Consider the following 21,439-nt stretch of genomic DNA (forward strand, 5'->3'; position numbering starts at 1 on the left):
AAATCTATCAATCTCAGATTTAGAATTCACAATTGAGCTAGCATCAATTGCCATTTTCAGACGAGCGTTCCTTTTGCGTGTAGAAGCATTTCCCAAATTCAGTCCTGCACATCCTGGCTCTAAATTACATAGACGTTACATAGAATGAACAGCACAGAAACGGGCCATTCTGCCCAATTGGTCTATGCTGATGTTTATGCTCCACATGAGCCTCCTCCCACCCCTCTTCATCTCACCCTATCAGCATGTCCTTCTATTCCTTTCTCACTCATGTATTTATCTAGCTTCCCCTTAAATGCATCTATGCTATTTGCCTCAACTATTCCTTATGGTAGTGAGTTCCACATTCTAACCACTCTGAGTAAAAACATTTCTCCTGAAATCCCTATTGGATTTATTAGTGACTATCTTATATTTATGGCCTCTAGTTTTGGATTCCTTCACAAATGGAAACATCTTCTCTACGTCTACTCTATCAAACCCTTTCATAATTTTAAAGACCTCTATTAGGTCACCCCTCAGCCTTCTCTTTTTGAGAGAAAAGAGCCCCAGCCTGTTCAGCCTTTCCTGATAGTTATAACCTCTCAGTTCTGGTATCAGCCTTGTAAATCTTTATTGCATCTTCTCCAGTGCCTCTATATCCTTTCTATAATATAGAGACCAGAGTGCTGGCATATTCTCCCTTTCCCCATTACTGTACCTGGTGCTGTTTAGCCTGACTCAGTGACACTGTGCTACATACACTGACACTTAGTGTAGCAATGGGGGTGGGGAGTGTAGCAGCGGGGGTGGGGAGTGTTGCTGTGCGACCGAATCCTGCCATCACTGGGTGTGTACACGGAGTGACTGTGGTTTCCCATCGCTCCGGTGGTTTCTAGCTGGCTGCATCCCTAAGGATGGAAAATAGTGGACTTTCAGCCTGGAATAGCTCCACTGGCTCGATTCCTTCCCAACTGGTTTATATTTATTGCGCCAGAACAGGAAATGAGCTAAAAGACACAATGGAATTCCAGCGATTCCCATAATCTTATCACTTGAGATTGGTCTGCAGTTAACATTTGACAGATATTTGTTTAGCTAGTTTGCAGCAAGTAAGATCACTATACAACTCAACGGAAATCTGAACCCAATTCATTGGCTGTTAATGCAGAACCGAAGTGGTTAAACTAATCTTATCAGGATAAATCAAGGGGCAAACAGCTGGAGAGTTCTTCAGCAAAGCACACATAAACCTCCTGTGCTTCACTGAGTGACACTTCAAACCTGCTTGTTGCGTTTCGAGTTCAGTTTTTTCAGATAAAATCTTAAGGCTATGTTAGGCTATGTCCCCCCCATCTTAGTATTCAAGTATAGGGGACCTCCAAAAATAATTACAAATGTCTCGGCAGCCAGAAGCAATAATCCAGCCACTAACCTGTAAATCCTGCATGGTCCCTTTAAATAGCCCTGGTGGGGGGGTCCTCCAGGCACACTAAGACATGTTCAGATGGTCGGGGTTAAGACTGTGCGTTGAGTTGAGCGTTAAGTGCCAAAATGGTGTCTATCATTTTAAATCAGCATTGCACACTGATTGTATCCATTTTCTCCTTACTTTACATGCAGCTGGCGTTCGGTATTTGCGCACGCACTAACTCCTTTACCAAGATGGCGTCCGGCGCAGGTCAAGCTGGAAACATGCATGCGCAGCCAAGACGCCATCTTGGGACCTCGAGAGGCCACGTAGTGCCGAAACACCAGGCGCTACACGGCCCAATTTAGCGCTCAGCGACTTTAAAATAACTGCTCCCGCATTGATGCGGTGCTGTAGAGATTGCTGAATAAAACAGGAAGTTACTTCAGATCGAGGAGCCTGCAGCTAGCACTGCAGAATCATGTGATCAACCAGCTTGGGCAGAAAAATGCACTGCGCCCAGTTTAGTGTTTACCGTTTGCTGTCAGCAATCAAAGAATTAATAAGCCCTTCCAAATTGCCCAACATCTGGAGTGCTTATGAAGCCAGGAACCCTGATTACTAATCCAGAGATAATAGGAAATAGTGCCAGTTATCAGAATCAATATTAATAAAAATAATGTTAACACTGATGAGGCTGCTACGGTTAGCCAGCTCCCCCTGGGACCCGTGCTGGATCTCTTGTCATTTGTAAGCTTAAATAACATCACAGAAGATACTGCAACTGCAATGTTTACCGTTTCAGATCATACAAAGCACTGTAGAAAAGAGAGAACTTGTATTTATAAAGCACCTGATCGGTTCAAGTCCTACTCCAGAGACTTGAGCACACAATCTAAACTGACACTTCAATGCAGTACTGAGGGAGTGCTGCACTGTCAGAGGCGCCCTCTTTTGGGTGAGAGGTTAAAACGAGGCCCCGTCTGTCCCCTCGGGTGGATGTAAAAGATTCCATGGCACTATTTCAAAGAAGAGCAGGGGAGTTCTCCCCGGTGTCCTGGCCAATAATTATCCCTCAACCAACATCACCAAAACAAATTATCTGGTCATTATCACATTGCTGTTTGTGGGAGCTTGCTGTGCGCAAATTGGCTGCTGCGTTTCCTACATTACAACAGTGACTACACTTCAAAAGTACTTCATTGGCTGCAAAGCACTTTGGGATATCCTGAGATCGTGAAAGGCACCATATAAATGCAAGTTCTTTCATTCTTTCTTATTGCATTCTCAGGACATCCAAAAGTGCTGCAGAACCGATGATTTACTTTTTGAAATGTAGTCACAGTTGTTCTGTAGGTAAACCTGCCCACCAATTTGCGCAGCAGGTTCCCAGGAAGCAGCAATATGATGAATGACGAACCTTTCCTTCCTTTGGTGGTGATGGTTGAGGGAGCAATGTCGGTTTCAGGACACTGGGAGAACTTCCTCCCCCTCTTTGAATGGTGCCATGGGATCCAACTGAACCACCTCAACAGGTGGACTGGGACTGAGTTTGATAATCCACCTGAACGGTGTCACCTCTGACAACACTGCAGTATCTCAACAGATGATAAGATGTGGCCCAGCTCGTCACAATGTTATTTTTCCTTTTCTCTTTGCTCTCCCTCAAAAAAAATAAGCTCTACTTTCCCCTTTGGTGACCACGTTCCCATTTTATTTCTCTCACTCCTGAAGTGCCTCAATAGCCCCGAATTTGCTCATATTTTTCGGCACAGTGTGAGTATGGCGTAATGACGATTTTTGTCAGTGCAAACGATCGAGGAAATTCTCTCGTGACGTGATTTACGCTGGTTTTCATGTTACGCCCAAGTCTCCTCAATCTTTTGCGTTGATTCAGTGAAACCCCCCCAAAGCCCTATCCCGCTCATTAACATAGCTCCGTCCTACACAAAAGACCAGAGATTGCGAGTTTCCTGCATTTATGCCAGTTCTGAATGGGCTGTAAATTTACTCCCAGATTCTTAGGCACAGTCGGAACCAAAGTCATATTTCTGGTGTTTTATGGTGATTTTTTAAGCAAGTTTTTTTTTTATATTGCTCCTCATTGAGATCTGCACTGTACCTTTGAATGCATCTTCATGGCATCAGTGTGAGTTACATCAAAAATTAAAAATCTTCCATGATTACATTTTCATCACGATAAATGGTGGTTTGATGACATCAAACTTTAATTTTCATACATAATTATTATTTCTGTAACCTTCTCCAATCCTCCAAGATCTTTGCGTTCCTCCAATTCTGTCCTCTTGTGCGTCCCTGACTTTCATCGCTCTATCATTGCCGATTGTGCCCTCAGCTCTGGAATTTCCCCCCAAACCTCTCCGCCTCCCTACCTCTCTCTCCTCATTTAAGACGCTCCTTAAAATCTACTTCTTCGATCAAGCTTTTAGTCACCTTTCCTAATATTTCTATGTTGCTCGGTGTCAAATTTTTGTCCTGTGAAATGCCTTGGGATGTTTTACTATGTTAAAGGCACTATATAAATTGTTGTTGTTGTTAAAGAAACAAGATGTTGTAAGTTGGAATCTGTCTTTACCAAGGAAGAAGATACTGCCAAAGTCACAGTAAAAGAGGAGGTAATTGAGATACTGGATAGGCTAGAAATTGATACAGAGAAGGTACTAGAAAGGTAGGCTGCACTTAGAGTAGATAAGTCACCCAGTCTGGATGGGATGCATCCTAGGTTGCTGAGGGAAGTAAGGATGGAAATTGCAGAGGTGCTGGCCATAATCTTCCAATCTTCCTTAGATATGAGGGTGGTGCTAGAGGACTGGAGAATTGCAAATGTTACTCCCTTTTTCAAAAAAGGGTGTAAAGATAAACCCGGCAACTACAGGCCAGAAAGTTTAACCTCGGTGTTGGGGAAGCTTTTAGAAACGATAATCTGGGACAAAGTTAACAGTCACTTGGACAAGTGTGGATTAATAAAGGAAAGCCAGCAAGGATTTGTTAAAAGCAAATTGTGTTTAATTAACTTGATTGAGTTTTTTGATGAGGTGACAGAGAGAGTTGATGAGGGCAATACGGTTGATGTGGTGTATATGGAATTTCAAAGGGTGTTTGATGATAAAGTGCCCCATAATAGGCTTGTCAGCAAAATTGAAGCCCATGGAATAAAAGTGGCAGTAGCAACATGGATACAAAATTGGCTAAGTGACAGGAAACAGAGAGCAGTGGAGAACGGTTGTTTGTCGGACTGGAGGGAGGTGTACAGTGGTGTTCCCCAGGGGTCGGTACTGGGACCACTGCTTTTTTTTATATATATTAATGACTTGGACTTGGGTGTACAGGGCACAATTTCAAAATTTGCTGATGACACAAAACTTGGAAGTGTAGTGAACAGTGAGGAGGATAGTGATAGACTTCAAGAGGATATAGACAGGCTGGTAGAATGGATGGACACATGGCAGATGAAATTTAACACAGAGAAGTGAGAAGTGATACATTTTGGCAGGAAGAATGAGGCGAGGCAATATAAACTAAATGGTGCAATTCTAAAGAGACCTGGGGGTATCTGTGCACAAATCTTTGAAGGTGGCAGGACAGGTTGAAAAAGCGGTTAAAAAAACATACGGGATCCTGGGCTTTATAACTAGAGGCACAGAGTACAAAAGCAAGGAAGTTATGATGAACCTTTATAAAACACTTGTTCGGCCACAACTGGAATATTGTGTCCAACCCTGGGCACCGCACTTTTGGAGGGGTGTGATGGCCTTAAAGAGGGTGCAGAAAAGATTTACTAGAATTGATCCAGGGATGAGGGACTTCAGTTATCTGGATAGACTGGAGAAGTTTGGGTTGTTCTCCTTAGAGCAGAGAAGGTTAAGAGGAGATTTGATAGAGGTGTTCAAAATTATGAAGGGTTTAGGTAAAGTAAATAAAGGGAAATTGTTCCCTTTGGCAGAAGGGTCGAGAACCAAATGACACAGATTTAAGGTGATCGGCAAAAGAACCAAAGGTGACATGGGGAAAAACTATTTTATGCAGCGAGCAGTTATGATCTGGAATGCGCTGCCTGAAAGGGTGGTGGAAGCAAATTCACTCGGGGCCTTTAATAAGGAATTGGATAAATACTTGAAGGGAAAAAATTTGCAGGTTTGTGAGGAAAGAGCGGGGGAATTGGACTAACTGGATTGCTCGTACAAAGGGCTTAATGGGCCGAATGGCCTCCTTCTGTGCTGTAACCGTTCTATGATTCTATGTCGAAGTGCTTTTTCAGGTCTCCAAATCCATAGTATTCTCATTGCTTTCATTTTGCTTTTGTTGTGCTATGCATATCAAGTCAATATCCCACTCCCTCCACTCCACCATCTCTGCTGGTCCATCAGTCACATTGCTGCTGCTCTCAGGAGCTATTTTCTTATGGTGACCTCCCCACTTCTTTCAGTTCTGCATTAAAAAAAACTCTGCTGTAGTTTCGTTCACGAGTACGGAGACTCTGTTTGCAGTAGTTCATGAGTAAATTAAAGCCACACGTGCAACCTCACCTCCAACTCATTGGCTGATACAGCGGTGTTAATATTCACTCTGATAATCATGATTTCTGTCATTCCTCCCCCCTTACTTTCTCCCATTTCCCATCAATGTCCTTTTTCTCCTCATTGTTTATTGCTTCAAGATGTTGTCCTACACAACGGGGCATTATACAAATGTAAATCGTAAAACTGGGACAGATTCCATCCTGGATTTCAGGGACAATGAGGTTAGGAAAGAAGTCAAAAAAACAATTAGGAAAAGCAAAGAGGAATGACAAAATTAAACCATCAAGGAATATAACAAAAATTCGTAAAGTATTGTACAGACACTGAAGGGTATGCTGATAGTGTTAGATGAAGTAGGGTGGAAGGAGGGTCATGAGGAGCATAAACACCAGCACAGACCAGTTGGGTCAAGGGGCCTGTTTCTGTGCTGTAAATTCTATGTAACTCTCTCTCTAGACTCACACACAAAGATGTCCACTTGGGTGAGATACTGGAGGGCTGCCAGTGGCTGTGGAACGTTACCGCAACAAAGGATCAGCATCTTCAGGACAGGAGGGGAGCAAAGAGAAGAATATTAGAGGAGAAAGGATTCTTACTAGCTGCCCATCTCACTGCCTCCCCACCCGCCATCGTAAAAAAAAAATTTTAATTCATCTTTCTCAGAGTGGAAATTTGCACACTAGCCCAATATTACATATGGTGATTCCATCCGTAGGGGTTTTTAAAAATACATATCCACATTTCAACAAAGAGACCACAATGGGAAAAAGACTTTCTTGCTCATAAGGTTATAATTTGGCAATGTTTAGAATGTTATGAAATCTAGATGATATCATTTGTCTTTCAACGTAGCCAATGAGTTCACTAAAGAAATAAACATTTCGTGCATCTCAAGAACACCATGGATACAGTTCTCAGCGGGAACATACAGCTCTTTGTGTTAAAGCGAACATAGCCTTAAGATTGTTGTTTGTGATAGTATACAAACACGTTCATATCATATTCTCATCCTTGTGTTCAAATCCCTCCATGGCCTCGCCTCTCCCTATCTCTGTAACCTCCTCTAGCCCTACAACCCTCCGAGATCTCTGCATTCCTCCAATTCTGGCCTTTTGCGCATCCTCGATTTTCAGCGCTCCATCATTGACAGCCGTGCCTTCAGCTACCTAGGTCCTAAGTTCTGGAATCCCCTCGCTAAACCTCTCCACCTCTCTACCTCTCTCTCCTCCTTTAAGACGCTCCTTAAAATCTATCTCTTTGACCAAGCTTTTGTTCACCTTTCCTAATATCTCCTTCTTTGGCTCTTACTACATGAAGTGTGCCATACGAATTCAAGTTGTTGTTGACATTACTTGGAGTGGCTTGAAACCGTTGTTAAGATAGCGACAAAGCAATGGTATTCAAACACAAGAAGTGTTTGAGCCCCGCTCTCACTTGTACATTTAAGCTTTACATTTTAGGTTTCTGAGTGCGATGGTTCTGATAGGTCAACCATTCTACGCTCTCCACAACTTGACCAAGTGCAAATTTGGTAGAGCTTTGCCTGCAAGCAGGGTGTATCGTGAATTTACCATTTTTTGGGACAGAAAAATCACGGGGTGCAAAAGCACGCAGTTGCCCATTTCGTGTTCTCAATGGGTGAGGCTCCAAGTCTGGAGAGCGCAGTTGTAATTTTTGGCCTCATGTGTAGACTAACTCAGGTTGTTTGACTGACGCTGCTTCATAGTTTGCCAGTGGCGTAGACCACCTGATGGAGAGAGCCCCACAGATCTACAGTCCCGCAACCCCACGCGTGTATCACTACAACTGGTGCGAAGCAAAGTTTGAAAGTGTTTTGGTCACACTTTTAAAACTTCCATTTTTATCTGCCACTAAAAATGCAGTCAATATTTGGATGCCAATGGAGAAGATCTGTGTGATCAAAAAGCAACATGGAACGAACAGTGGGACCTCGCTCGGTGCAAATTGACAAATTATAACAGTGACGTCAGTTCAAAAGCTTTTTTTAAAAAAAACTTTGGATGATAGTGTAAAACAGGCGATATTGGATCAGCCGCCCATTATACATCTCTCCCAGTTTTTGTTTCCATTGATGTGATTTCACCCCAAAGAACTTTTGCGAACAGGAAATGGCCCCTCAGCTCTAGAAACCCAATGCTTTCTGATAGGTCTCAACCCGATTACCTGACGTCCCATCATATCACTCAAATTTTCTCTCTAATTGAGGGTAATCTTGACGTTGTGCTACGAAGACGATGGAAATTTTTTAAAAGTGGGCTGCCGATTGGCTATCACCCATTTTACAGTATCACACAAAGTCAAAATTACCACCATTGTCTCTTGAATCCAAGAATGGGGAGGGGTAAAATTCAACTCTGGGGGTGCGTAACATAGACAGTGGAGGTGTCTTTCGGTGATACGTTAAACAAAGGCCCTGTCTACCCTCTCAAGTAAAAGATCCCATGGCACTATTTGAAGAAGAGCAGGAGAGTTCTCCCCAGTGTCCTGCGTCAATATTTATCCCTCAGCCAACATCAGTAAAATTAGATGAGCTGGTCATTATCAACACTGCAGTTTGTGGAACCTTGCTGTGTGCAAATAAACTGTCACATTTCCTACATTACAACAGCGACTACACTTCAAAAAGTACTTCATTGGTTGTGAAGCACTTTGGGATGTCCTGAGATCGTAAAAGGCTCTATTGAAATGCAAGTCTTTCTTTTTCTTTTCATTGTGGAAAGGAAAATCAGGGCGGGTTGTATAACAGGCGGCCATTCCGCTACCACCCATTTTGCGCTCCCACCAAAGTTGACTTTCATGACAACATAAAAAATAGTAGCAAGAGTAGGCCATACAGCCCCTCGAGCCTGCTCTGCATTCAAGAAGATCGTGGCTGATCTTCTACCTCAGCTCCACTTTCCTGCCCGATCCCCATATCATTTCATTCCCTTAGTGTCCAAACATTCATCGATCTCAGTCTTGAATATACTCAATGACTCAGCATCCATAGCCATCTGGGGTACAGAATTCCAACGATTTACAACCCTCTGAGTGAAGAAATTTTTCTTCATCTCAATCCTAAATGGCCGACCTCTTATCTTGAGATTATGACCCCTAATTCTAAACTCTCCAGCCAGGGGAAATAACCTCTCAGCATTTACCCTGTCAAGCCCTGAAAGAATTTTATATGTTTCAAAGAGATCACTTCTCATTCTTCTAAACTCCAGAGAGTATAGGCACATTCTACACAAGCTCTCCGCATAGGGTAACCTTCTCATTCCAGGAATCAATCTAGTGAACCTTCATTGCACTAAGGCAAGTATATCCTTCCTTAGGTAAGGAGACCAAAACTGTACACAGTCCTCCAGGCATGGTCTCACCAGAGCCCTATATAAGTGCAGCAAGACCTATTTAATCTTATACTCCAACCCCCTTGCAATAAAGGCTAACATACCATTTGCTTTCCTAATTGCTTTTTGTGATTCGTGTACAAGGACACCTAAATCCCCCTGAATACCAACATTTCTTAGTCTCTCACCTTTTAAAAAATATTCTGCTTTTCTATTCTTCCAACCAAAGTGGATATTTTCACATTTTCCCACAGTATACTCCATCTGTCACCCTCTCGCCCATCCCTTTACAGCCTCTTTGCATCCTCCTCACAGCTTACTTTCCCACGTAGCTTTGTATCGTCAGCAAACTTGGATACATTACACTCGGTCCCTTCATCTAAGTCATTAATATAGATTGTCAATAGCTGAGGCCCAAGCACTGATCCTCGCGGCATCCCACTAGTTAGAACCCGCCAACCTGAAAATGAATCGTTTATTCCTAGTCTCTGTATTCTGTCTGATAACCAATCCTCAATCCATATTAATACATAACCTCCAATCCCATGAGCCCTAATCTTGTGTAACAACCTCTTGTGTGGCACCTTATTAAATGCCTTGTGAAAATCCAAATATACTACATCTACTGGTTCCCCCTTATCTACTCTGCTGGTTACGCCCTCCAAACCTTCTAATAGGTTTGTCAAACAACTAAGGGGTGTGACAAATAAAGGGATAGAACAGCAGTGGGAAATAATTTAAAAGGTGATCAATAGAGTTCAAGAGAAATATATTCTGCTAGGAAAAGTGAACAAACTAGCCAATAATGAAACACCGTGGATGAATAAAGAGATAAGGGCAAAATTGAAACTAAAGAAAAAGGCATACACTGAGTACAGAGATAATAAAGGAGAGGATGACAAATGTGAATAGGAAGAGTTAGGAAAGAAGTCAAAAAATCAATTAGGAGAAACACAGAGGAATGACAAAATTAAACTATCAAGAAATATATAAAGAATTAGTAAAGTATTCTACAGACACAGAAGGGCATGCAGATAATGTTAGATGCAGTAGGGTGGAAGGAGGGTCATGAGGAGCATAAACACTGGCACAGACCAGTTGGGTCGAGTGGCCTGTTTCTGTGCTGTAAATTCTATGTAACTCTCTCTCTAGGCTCACACACAAAGATGTCCACTTGGGTGAGATACTGGAGGGCTGCCAGTGGCTGTGGAACGTTACCGCAACAAAGGATCAGCATCTTTGGGACAGGAGGGGAGCAAAGAGAAGAATACTGGAGGAGAAAGAAAAAGCTGGCACGTACTGCAGTGTTCTCACGGCCTCCCCACCCATTGTTTCAAAAAAAAAACAATTTTAATTCATCTTTTTAAAAGCTGAAATTTGCACACTAGCCCATTATTAGATGTGGCGATTCCATCCGTAGGAGTTTTTAAAAATACATGTCTACATTTCAACAAAGAGTCAACAATGGGAAAAAGACTTTCTTGCTCATAAGGTTATAATTTGGCAAAGGTTAGAGTGTTATGAAATCAAGATGATATCATTTGTCTTTCAACGTAGCCAATGAGTTCACTAAATAAATAAACATTCCGTGGATCTCAAGAGTTCCTGATTGTCTTCAATTGCCCTTGGTTACATTTTGAACATAACATAATTAGTAAGCTAATATTTTCCCATTATTCTGCAATACTTGCTACAGATACATTTTACATGAGTTAAAAGCTCACACATTGTAACATCTGCAAATACAGAACAAATGATCTCCAGTGATTGCATTCATTAGAAACGATTAATGGGCCTTCAATCAACAAAAATTGTTCATTTAGTATCAATGAATCAAGCTCCATATGTTAAGCCAGTGCCTTTTATCAAAGCAGGTTCCAAATTTAATAACAAACAGCTTGCAGCAGAAGGTAGTCCTGATGAGTTTAACCATAGAAAATGTTATGTATTTTAGCACTGAATCCTGAAGAATTGTCAGATCTATGATTGAGAATTACTTTTCAACGGAGGACTCCCAGGTAAGTACAAAGGTCTCGCAGGTAAGTACAAGTCTGTGCTGCACTATCTACGTATCACTTGGAGAGCTGTGAACAGTTCTGGTCTCCATATTGTAAAAGGGATATAGAGGCACTGGAAAAGGTGGAAAGAAGATTTACTAGGATGATACCAGAACTGAGAGGTTATACCTATCAGGAAAGATTGAGCAGGCTGGGGCTCTTCACTCTAGAAAAGAAAAGATGGAAGGGTTACCTGATAGAGATCTTTAAGATTATGGAAGCATTTGATAGGGTACACATAGAGAAGATGTTTCCACTTGTGGGGGAGACCAGAACTAGTGGCCATAAAGATAAGATAGTCACTATAAATCCAATGGGGAATTCAGGAGAAACTTCTTTACCCAGAGAGCATTTAGAATGTGGAACTCGCTACCAAAAGGAGTAGTTGAGGTGACTAGCATAGATTCATTTAAGGGGAAGCTAGATAAACACATGAGGGAGAAAGGAATGGCAGGAAACGCTAATAGAGTTAGATGAAGTAAGGAGGGAGGCATAAACACTGGCATGGACCTGTTGGGCCAAATGGCCTGTTTCTGTGCTGTACATTCTATGTAATTCTGTATAATTCTATGAAATATTTAACTGCCGTCCTGTTCTTTATGTAGCCGCGGTTCAGTTATCCTTACTACATTTGGCTCATCGCTATGAACTATTGCCTCCAGTTCCCCCATTCTTTTTTGGATGCTGTGCACATTGCTGTACAGGCAACTCAATTTGTTTTTAATAATTTTTAATTTTTAACAGTCATTTTGTACTTATGTTCTATAACAGTATTTGTTCCTTGACCTTTTATGTTACCCTTATTCCTTACCTTGGTCTGACCTTTACACTCATCTCCTATTTCTTTTATCATCAGACTTATGTTATTTTCACCAGATGCCTCCCCCCGTCTTAATAGTTTAAAGTCCTATCCACTGCCATATTAGCCCTTGACAGCTCATTCCTTTCCCAGTACTGGTGCCAGTGTCCCATGAGATGGAACCCCTCCTTCCCATACCAGTCTTTCAACCAGGCATTCATCTTCCTCATCTGCCTATCCCTGTGCCAATTAGCATGTGGCTCAGGTAGTAATCCCGAGATTACCACCCGTGAGGTCCTGTTCTTTTAATTTAGTTCCTAACTTCTGACATTCTCTTAGCAGGACCTCCTCCCTTTTCTTCCCTATGGCATTGGTCCCAACGTGGATCACGACAACTGAATCTTCCCCCTCCCTTTCCAAGTTCCTCTCCAGTTGCTCCGAGATATCCTTTACCATTGCATCAGGTAGGCAACATACCCTCCTGGACTCTCGGTCGCGAGTGCAGAGGACGCTATCTATCCATCTAATTATTGAATCCCCTATCACTACAACCTTTCTATTCTGCTCCTCCCTCCCTTGGACTGCCTCCTGCTCCACGGTGCCATGGTTAGCATTCTGGCTGTCCACCCCACAGCCTACATTCCTTATCCTCACAGGTAACAAGTACATTGTACCCATTGGATAGGACCAATGTCTGCAGGACCTCCTTCTCTACCACTCCTTGATTCCCCTTACCCTGCTGACTAACAATCACACTCTTTCCTTCCTGTCGCTGTGTTTTCAGCAGCTCCTTGAACTATTTGTTCCCCCTAAGATCTAAACATGCCGTCCTACACACTCTTAAAACTCCCTGTCTTTTCATTAGGTTGAAATCAAGACTCATTGTACAATCTCCTGCTCTAACCCATTCTTCCCCCCCTCAAAACTGTGGAACTCTTTGTCTCTCTGTGTCTTCCCTTCCTAACACTAATTAGGCCACAGCTAGAGTACTGTGTACAGTTCTGGTCACCACATTACAGGAAAGATGTGATTGCACCAGAGAGGGTACAGAGGAGATTTACAAGGATGTTGCCAGGGCTGGAGAATTTTAGCTATGAGGAAAGATTGGATAGGCTGAGGTTGTTTTCTTTGGAACAAAGGAGGCTGAGGGGAAATTTAATTGAGGTGAATAAAATTATGAGGGGCCCAGATAGAGTGGATAAGAAGGACCTATTTCCCTTAGCAGAGAGGCCAATAACCAGTGGGCATAGATTTAAAGTAATTGGAAGAAAGACTAGAGGGGAATTGAGGAGAATTTTTTTCACCCAGAGGGTGGTGGGGGTCTGGAACTCACTGCCTGAATGGGTGGTAGAGGCAGAAACCCTCATCACATTTAAAAAGAACTTGGATGTGCACCTGAAGTGACATAATCTACATGGCTACAGACCAAGTGCTGGAAAGTGGGATTAGGCTGGAAAACTCTTTTTCGGCTGGCACAGACACAAACACAATGTGCCGAATGGCCTCCTTCTGTGCTATAAATTTCTATGATTCCTCCTACAGTCTACAGGCATTTAAAACCCAAACTTGGCATTACCAAACCATTGCTTTCCGATTAGCTAATCTTTGAACATTGGTGTGTACCCATGGCCTTGGCCTTTCACTGAAGCTTCTCAATATTAAAGATTACAATTAACAGTCCCAGTGTGACCAAAGCAGTGACACTACCATTTCAGATACTGGCTGCAGGGTTACCAGTGAGATAGACAGCAGTTTCATAGAAACATACAGCTCAGAAGGAAGCCATTCAGCCCACCGTGCCTGAAACAGCTATCCAATTAGTCACATTCCCCTGCCCTTTCCCCGTAGCCCTGCAATTTTTTTCCTTTTTAAGTATTTATCCAATTCCCTTTTGAAAGTTATTATTGAATCTGCTTCCACCGCCCTTTCAGGCAGCGCATTCCTGATCATAACAACTCGCTCCATAAAAAAATGTCTCCTCATCTCACCACTGGCTCTGTTGCCAATTATCTTAAATCCAACCCTCATGCCAGTGGAAGCAGTTTCTCCCTACTTACTCTATCAAGACCCTTCATAAATTAAACTATGATTAACTTGATAGTCTTTGTAGAAAATTAAAAACCATTTGAAATATAAAACGGTTTACTACATACCTCCTTGTAAGCACCTGTGCATTCATAGTAATCACGGGAAGGCAGGCCAAGACCGGGCTGGTCAATCTGTTAATTCGTCAAAAATTAAAATAAGTTTAATGTTATATCGATTCCAGCTTTTTTTTCTCATCTTGGGCTGGATCTTCCTGTAAAAATAATGGCATGTTAACGACGCACGCCTTAATTAATGTGCAAATCAGCCAGCAGGTTCGGGGGATTAAGAGATACGCCGCGAGTTGCAAATCTCCCGAACGTGCTGGTCGATTTATGCCGCTCCGCCGTTTGCTTCGCACTAACGGTATCTCACCCTCAACCTCCCCATTATTTTTAAGAACTTGCTGGATTTGCACATTGATTGCCCATTAAACTCGCCACTGGAAGTTGTCTGGTAATTAACAGGTAACTAACCTTTTTAACGATGTGATAATTGTTAATACAATGCCAATCAACATCTCTGGCCCAGAAATTGAACAATTTAAACTGTGGAATCTCTTTCCTTTAAGTGGTAAATTGTTCTTAGACATTTTATAAATGCCAATTTTTGAATTTTAAATTTTTTCTCACTTTTCCTTTCTGTCTCTTTTTTCTCTCTCTCTTAATCCAATCTTTCTTTCCCTCTCTTTATTTTTCTTTCTGTACCTGATTTGACTCTAATTCACCCTATTTCCTTCTCCGTCATTCCTCTGTTTCTTTCTCACTCCTTAAATTTTGTTGGTTAAGGAGATACATTGTTGGTCCCGCCGTTCACTGAGGTCCCAGATGCCCTGTTGCCCGTTATCAGCTCGCACTTCCAGCAACTTACAGGGCGAAAACCTTTTGAGCTGAAGGGTGCAGGAAAAAGTCGAACTAACCGGGCGCGCGACGAGATGCCCCACTCCAGCGAGATTAGAGATGGAAATCCAGCTGAGGAGACTCCCAGGTCTATTACTGAACCTGCCCAATTTGCCTCCCATTAATTTAAAATGGAAGGAAAGTCAGATGGGCTCTGTTCCCATCGTGCAATCCTCCCCTCCAGATTTTCCGCTCTGCATTCCGCACAGGAGAAGCTTGAAGACCAAAATCTACCCCAAAGTGTCCTTTTCAACTGAGCAAAAATATGCTGAAATTTAGGCTGCACACAACAGCGACATTTTGCAAATAAGTGAATATAAATGGTAACTTAACAATAATGAGTCTTATATAAAACACGCACGTGGATTATGTGAACATTGGAGTTTTTGTCATCTGTCCCAACAAAAAAGTCTATGACGACTCGCTTTCCATATTTGGCGTTCAGTTTCCCAATGACGTCCTCAAGTGTCCAGTTGCCACCTAGACGAAAGCAAACATAAAACATGACGACCTACAGTTCAAAGAATATTCCCTTACCCAACCCAAAAAAAACGCTCTTGAGCTGGTTAACAGAAGTCAGCCATTTTTCCTTGGCAACGAGGAGACTACAAGGCGACAAAGGTGACTCAGGCAAACTGTTCATCATTGCGAAGAGTTCATATAGCAAGGGGCTAGCAGTGTGAAATGAAACCAGGTGAGACCTCTTGAACCAAAGGGCAATGAGAGCTGGGGAATACATTATCACTGAAGTCAGTTAAATTGGAAGAATGGTTCTGAAATTCAACTATGGGGAGGGCGCAAACCAGATGGTGACGGATTGGACACTCGTTATACATCCAGCCTAATTATCCTTTCCATTGACTTTGTTAGGGGAATCTGTCATATTTCACTTTATTTAAGCTTAGCAGCTATTGTGAACGATATTAGAGGTAAGAACACTCAATGCATTCATGTGACATCACTTTGTCTACTATCATAATGAAGGCATTAACTTTTTTTTTCAAACAGGTTAACACTGCCACTAAAATAACAAATTAATGTCTTGTTTGTATACAGTAACTTTATTGGCTAAAGTATTTCCAAAGTGAGTCTCTTGCAAAGGGAGATTCATTTAGAGGATTGTCAAGTGTACCTATGTGTGTGTGAGAGTATGTGTGACATAGTGTGGGTTGGCGTGTAGATCAGTCCTAGTCATTCTGTCAGTGTGAAAAACAAGAGCTAAGTCTAATGCTTAGTTGACAGGTACATACTGAGGCATTGATAACCCAGTTAACATTTGCTGCATTTTTACATAGAATTACATAGAACCTACAGCATAGAAACAGGCCATTCTGCCCAACTGGTCTATGCTGGTGTTTATACTCCACACAAGCCTCCTCCCACTCTAATTGCCTCTTCCCACCCTATCCCTGTGTCCCTCTATTCCCTTCTCTCATGTACGCACCAAGCCGCTCCTTAAATGTATCAATATCATTTGCTTCAACCACTCCACATTTTCACCACTCTCCGTGTAAAGGGATTCCTCCTAAATTCTTTATTTGATCTGTTAGTGGCCATCTTATATCTATACCCCCCTGTTCTGGACTCACCCACAAGTAGAAACAATTTCTTCACGTTCATCCTATCGAACCCCTTCATAACGTAAATGATCTCGACCAAGTCTCCTCTTAGTCCTCTCTTTAAAAGAATAAAACCCCAGCCTGCTTAGCCTTTCCTGACAGTTGCATCCTCTCAATTTTGGTAACATCCTTGTAAACCTATTCAGCATTTTCTCCAGTGCTTCAATATTCTTTTCATGGTATGTAGACCAGGACTGCGCACGGTACGTCAAGTATGATCTAATTAAGGTTCTGTGTAAATTTAACATTACCTGCTATTGTATTCTGTTCCTCGAGAAATGAACCCCAGTACTTTGTAGCACTCCTTCTGGCCTCTTCAACTTGTGTTGCTACTTTTAGCGATTTATATCTGTATTCCCAGATCTCTTTGCTCCTCTACCCCAATTAGTTTCTTACAGTCCAAGTGGCCTCCTTATTCTTCCTACCACCTCACACTTTGCTATACTCAATTTATCATATTTGTCATTTATCTACTCAAACTGCGAGTCTGTTGATATCTCCCAGTATTTTGCTGCAATCCTCCACATTAATAGTTAAAGCTCTGCTTCCCACGCCCCCCCACACACCAATTTCGTCTGCAAATTTCGAATCTACACCTCCAATCTCTGAGTCCACATCATTTATGTACATCGTGGACAACAGTGGTCCCAGCACGGAGCATCAGCAGCTGATGGACGCTAGCACAGCTGGTGCATGTTCACTGCTCAATGCGTGCTCTTGTACTGTTCATCTTAACCTGGTGGCTTCCACTTTTTCAGCTTGGCAGTTTCAATGAAACATAAAAATGCATCAAAGGTGGTAAAGCCAGGTTTTGATCTTACCGTATGTCTTGTCCCAGTTGTCTGTTGCAACAGGCCACTCAAATATATCCGCCAGCATGCTAATTAATGGCTCCCCACCTTTATTTTCAATTGCGGCTGAGGTAAAAACAGGGAGAAGCATTAGCGGATGTCAAGGCCACCGTGAAAACTGTTGGATTAGTCTTGAGATCACCACTCACTTTGATTCGTGCATGACTTGTACAGTGACTTTGCTTTCTGAATCGCTTCAGGGTCTCCGTTATCTGGCTTTTCAAGGACATCTAGAATCAGAGTAGAGAAAGAACAAAGCATCAAGGTACAATGGGCAGCCAAGACAGGTAAGATGCGTTTCTGGTAAATTGCTGTAAGAATTTTCCCACATCCACTTCATCACATGAAAGTATTTCATCCAACATAGCAACAGGAGTAGGCCGTTCAGCCTCTCGGGCCTGCTCTGCCATTCAATCAGATCACAACTCCATTTATCTGCCTTTGCTCCATATCACCTTGATACCCTTCCTAGGGCTGCCTGGAGTGTTTCTTTTAAGAGCGTTCCTTCCCTTTGAACCATTTTGGTTTAGAGGTTGTCAGAACATCAATTAAGACTGTAAAATCGTACAGCACAGAAGGAGGCCTTTTGGCCCATCGTGCCTGTGCCGGCTCACTGAAAAAAATTCCAATTCAGTCCCACTCCACCGCTCTTTCCATATAACCCTGCAAATTTTAGTCAGAATACAAGATGAGCCGGGTTGCATTGGTCTCTTCACACCAGCTGCTAATACCACAGCAATGAGTCCAATCATGCTTAACAACAGTACAACAGGCTTTAAGTATGCTCACTGCATTCCAGTACTGGATGCAGATACCAAGCTATAAAACACATGGCTGCTGACAGATGGAATTTACAAGTACGTGAGCTCCCAACAAGCTACAAGCTAACAGGTTTCAAGTGAGTGACCTTCAACTCCACTCCCTCTCAGGTCAATCCATCCTTTCAACACAAAGTGCAACGGCATTTTAGAGGGACTGTGTTATCTTCCACAGTCATCTCGAAAGACAAGAATGCTACAGAGCCACAGTCGGTACTTCTGACATGGCAGCAGTCCATTTTCGTAAAGTTGTTGCAAGGACGCAATTTGGACTAACACGAGCACAAAACATTTATGTGGTGTCAGCTGTGGTTCAGCTGATAGCATTCTTGACTCTGAGTCAGCCGGTCATGGGTTCAAGTCTCACTTCACAAAATCCAGGCTGACACTTCCAGCACAGTACTGAGGGAGTGCTGCACTGTCGAAGGTGTCGTCTTTTGGATGAGATGTTAAACCAAGACCCCGTCTGCCCACTCAGGTGGATTTAAAAGATCCCACAGCACTATTCGAGGATTAGAGAAACTCTCCTGGTGTCCTGGCCAATATTTATCCCTCAACCAATGTCACTAAAACAGATGATCTGGCCATTATCAAATTGCTGTTTGTGTGATCTTGCTATGTGCAAATTGGCTGTCGCGTTTCTAACATTCTAACAATGACTACACTTCAAAAGTACTTCATTGGCTGTAAAGCGCTTTGAGATGCCCTGAGGTCATGAAAGGGGCTATAATAAATGCAAGTCTTTCTATTTGTCATTCCCTCAAGGAAGGATTGTGGGACCGAATTTTTTTCTCCCTGTCCCTATCTGGGCATAAGTTGGACAGAACGCACCTAAAGTGTGCTCTGCTTCAAGGAACCTGAGCCCTCCTGTATTTGCCATGACCACCAATGTTCCCCCGGTGAAGTAACAGCCTTCCAAACAGGCTTGTGTTCAAAACTGGGAGAGGTGAGTGGAACCTAGATGTTCTCCTAATGGAGATTTGGAGCAGGAGGGACAAACTGGAGTTGGGGCATGAAATCCATGTCCATGGAGTGAGGTCGCAGTGGCAGTGAGTACCACCTCCTTGGCTTCTAGGACTCCTTGGTACGGCAGGAAGAAATTTAATGACCTCACCAGAGTAGCCAAGGTAAGCTACCCGCTTCTGCCTCACCCTTCCTTGCAGACTCTTCATCTTTGGTGCTCCTTCATTCAGTACTCTAGGACTGTCCTCTAAATCTCTGCTCCCTTCTCTCGTCCCTTTGTCCCCTGCTACCTACAAATGCACTTCCCCTCATGGTATGCCATGCATGAGGAAGTCTCCCTAACACACCCAGCGGTCTAGTTGAAAAGCATGATGGCAACCAGCTTCCAAGAGAATTGGGGCAGAAGTTCAACAACTTCAGATCATAACCACTGCTCTTATTTTCTCAGACACCTGGTGCTGGTAATGGTTCTGCTGTAAGCATTTACACCTCGTCTGGACCCATCTTTTGTTTCTTTACTTGTTCCATTGCCATCCCCTTTTGCCTTGCACCATCATCCCTTTTGTCATTTAATCACCTCTGCCTACCACCCTATCACAGGCCTTTCCCTTTTGTTCTTTCCCTTCCCCCTGCCTTTCCCCTGGCTCTGCACTTGCTAAAAAAAACTGTTAATTCTCTAACATCTTCCAGTTCTGATGAAAGGTCAATGACCCGAAACGTTAACTCTGTTTCTGTCTCCAATGATGCCGCCTGACCTGCTGACTGTTTCCAGCATTTTCGGTTTTTAATTTCGGATTTCCAGCATCTGCAATATTTTGCTTTTGTAAGAGAATTGGGGTGCCATCTCTCAGGTCTGCCCCTAACCCCTCCCTCCAACACCCACCCCCAATCTCAATGATCAGTGGATATTCAGCATCAAGACCCAGCACAAGTGGGGTGGCGAGAATCCACCTATATTATGCCATCCTCTCTCCTGGACCTTTCAGGCTAATCTCCTCAGATGCCCTCCCATGTAGTTGTCATGAAACAGAATATGCTCAAGAGTATTTACCGGTGATACGGAACCGTGTTCGCTGCCAGCACGTGTTGGACAATCGCAAGGATAGGGCCTACAATTTTACGGTATGTGCCGACAGCAAGCCAGGTTCTCCGCTGCCAACAAGTACTCGACAAACGATCCTCACAATTTATTGCTGTAATTGGAATCACTTCAGAATTTGGTTTATACATAGGAGTAGAATATTTTTTTGGACTTAGCGCTACTGGTGGAGAGCTTAGTGAGTTAAGGAACAGAAAATTGTGCAGGCCTCAAAAAGGACGCACTAATCTTCCAAATTGCACGGGTCTCAAAATGGACGCACTAATCTTCCAAATTGTGCAGGTCTCAAATGGGCACATTAATCTCCCCGTTCGTGCGGGCCTCAAAATGGACGCACTGCACACATGGGTTCTGAATTAGAAGGAATCAATTGTGGACTGTGCAGATGCCTAGAAAGCTATCCTTCTTACTGGAAAAACCTTGCAAGTTTCAACACCAGTTTAAAAAAAAAATCTCTCAAGCTTAAGATGATTATTTTCACAAAAAGCTCAAAAAGGTTCCAATGCTAACAAAAAGCTTCATTTCAATTTGACGTTTTAATCACCCATATTTCCAAATGCCTCAGTTACAGCCACAATTTCCATAGATTAAAATAGGCACAAAGCTATTGCGGGCAAAGAAGTTTGCACAGCCTATTTATGGTTTCCATAGCAACAACAAAAACTGGCAATACATAGGAACTTATGACTGTTATTAGTGCAAAAATTTCAAATATTGTTCTGATATATTTGCAGTTTAATCATGAAACCCATTTTTATAATGTACCCTCCCTATAATTAGCCTCCGATGATGAGGGTTTTCCATGAACAGTCTTGAAATGTTGTGTGCATTCACTATAAAGGAAAGATTTATGAAATCATCCCTTTAAAGAAAGAAGAAAGAATTTGCATTTGTACAGGACCTTTCTCGTCCTCGGGACATCCTATCCCGCTTTGCAGCCAGTGAAGTACTTATGAAGTGTAGTCACT

At 42.6% G+C, this 21,439-nt stretch overlaps 1 protein-coding gene across 3 annotated transcripts in view; it reads right to left on the reverse strand.

Moving 5' to 3' along the window:
- LOC137331258 (neprilysin-like) overlaps positions 1–21,439 on the reverse strand; it is a 162,521-nt gene that overhangs the window by 62,685 nt on the left and 78,397 nt on the right. For all 3 annotated transcript variants that reach the window (XM_067994920.1, XM_067994918.1, XM_067994921.1), the window contains exons 5-8: positions 17,741–17,821; positions 17,562–17,657; positions 15,483–15,601; positions 14,291–14,356 (exon numbers count right to left, since the gene is read on the reverse strand). In XM_067994920.1, the coding sequence (XP_067851021.1) occupies positions 14,291–14,356; positions 15,483–15,601; positions 17,562–17,657; positions 17,741–17,821 (362 nt within the window). The remainder of the gene's footprint in view (positions 1–14,290; positions 14,357–15,482; positions 15,602–17,561; positions 17,658–17,740; positions 17,822–21,439) is intronic.

The sequence above is a fragment of the Heptranchias perlo genome, chromosome 13 (assembly GCF_035084215.1).
Source record: "Heptranchias perlo isolate sHepPer1 chromosome 13, sHepPer1.hap1, whole genome shotgun sequence".
NCBI classification, from domain to species: Eukaryota; Metazoa; Chordata; class Chondrichthyes; order Hexanchiformes; family Hexanchidae; genus Heptranchias; species Heptranchias perlo.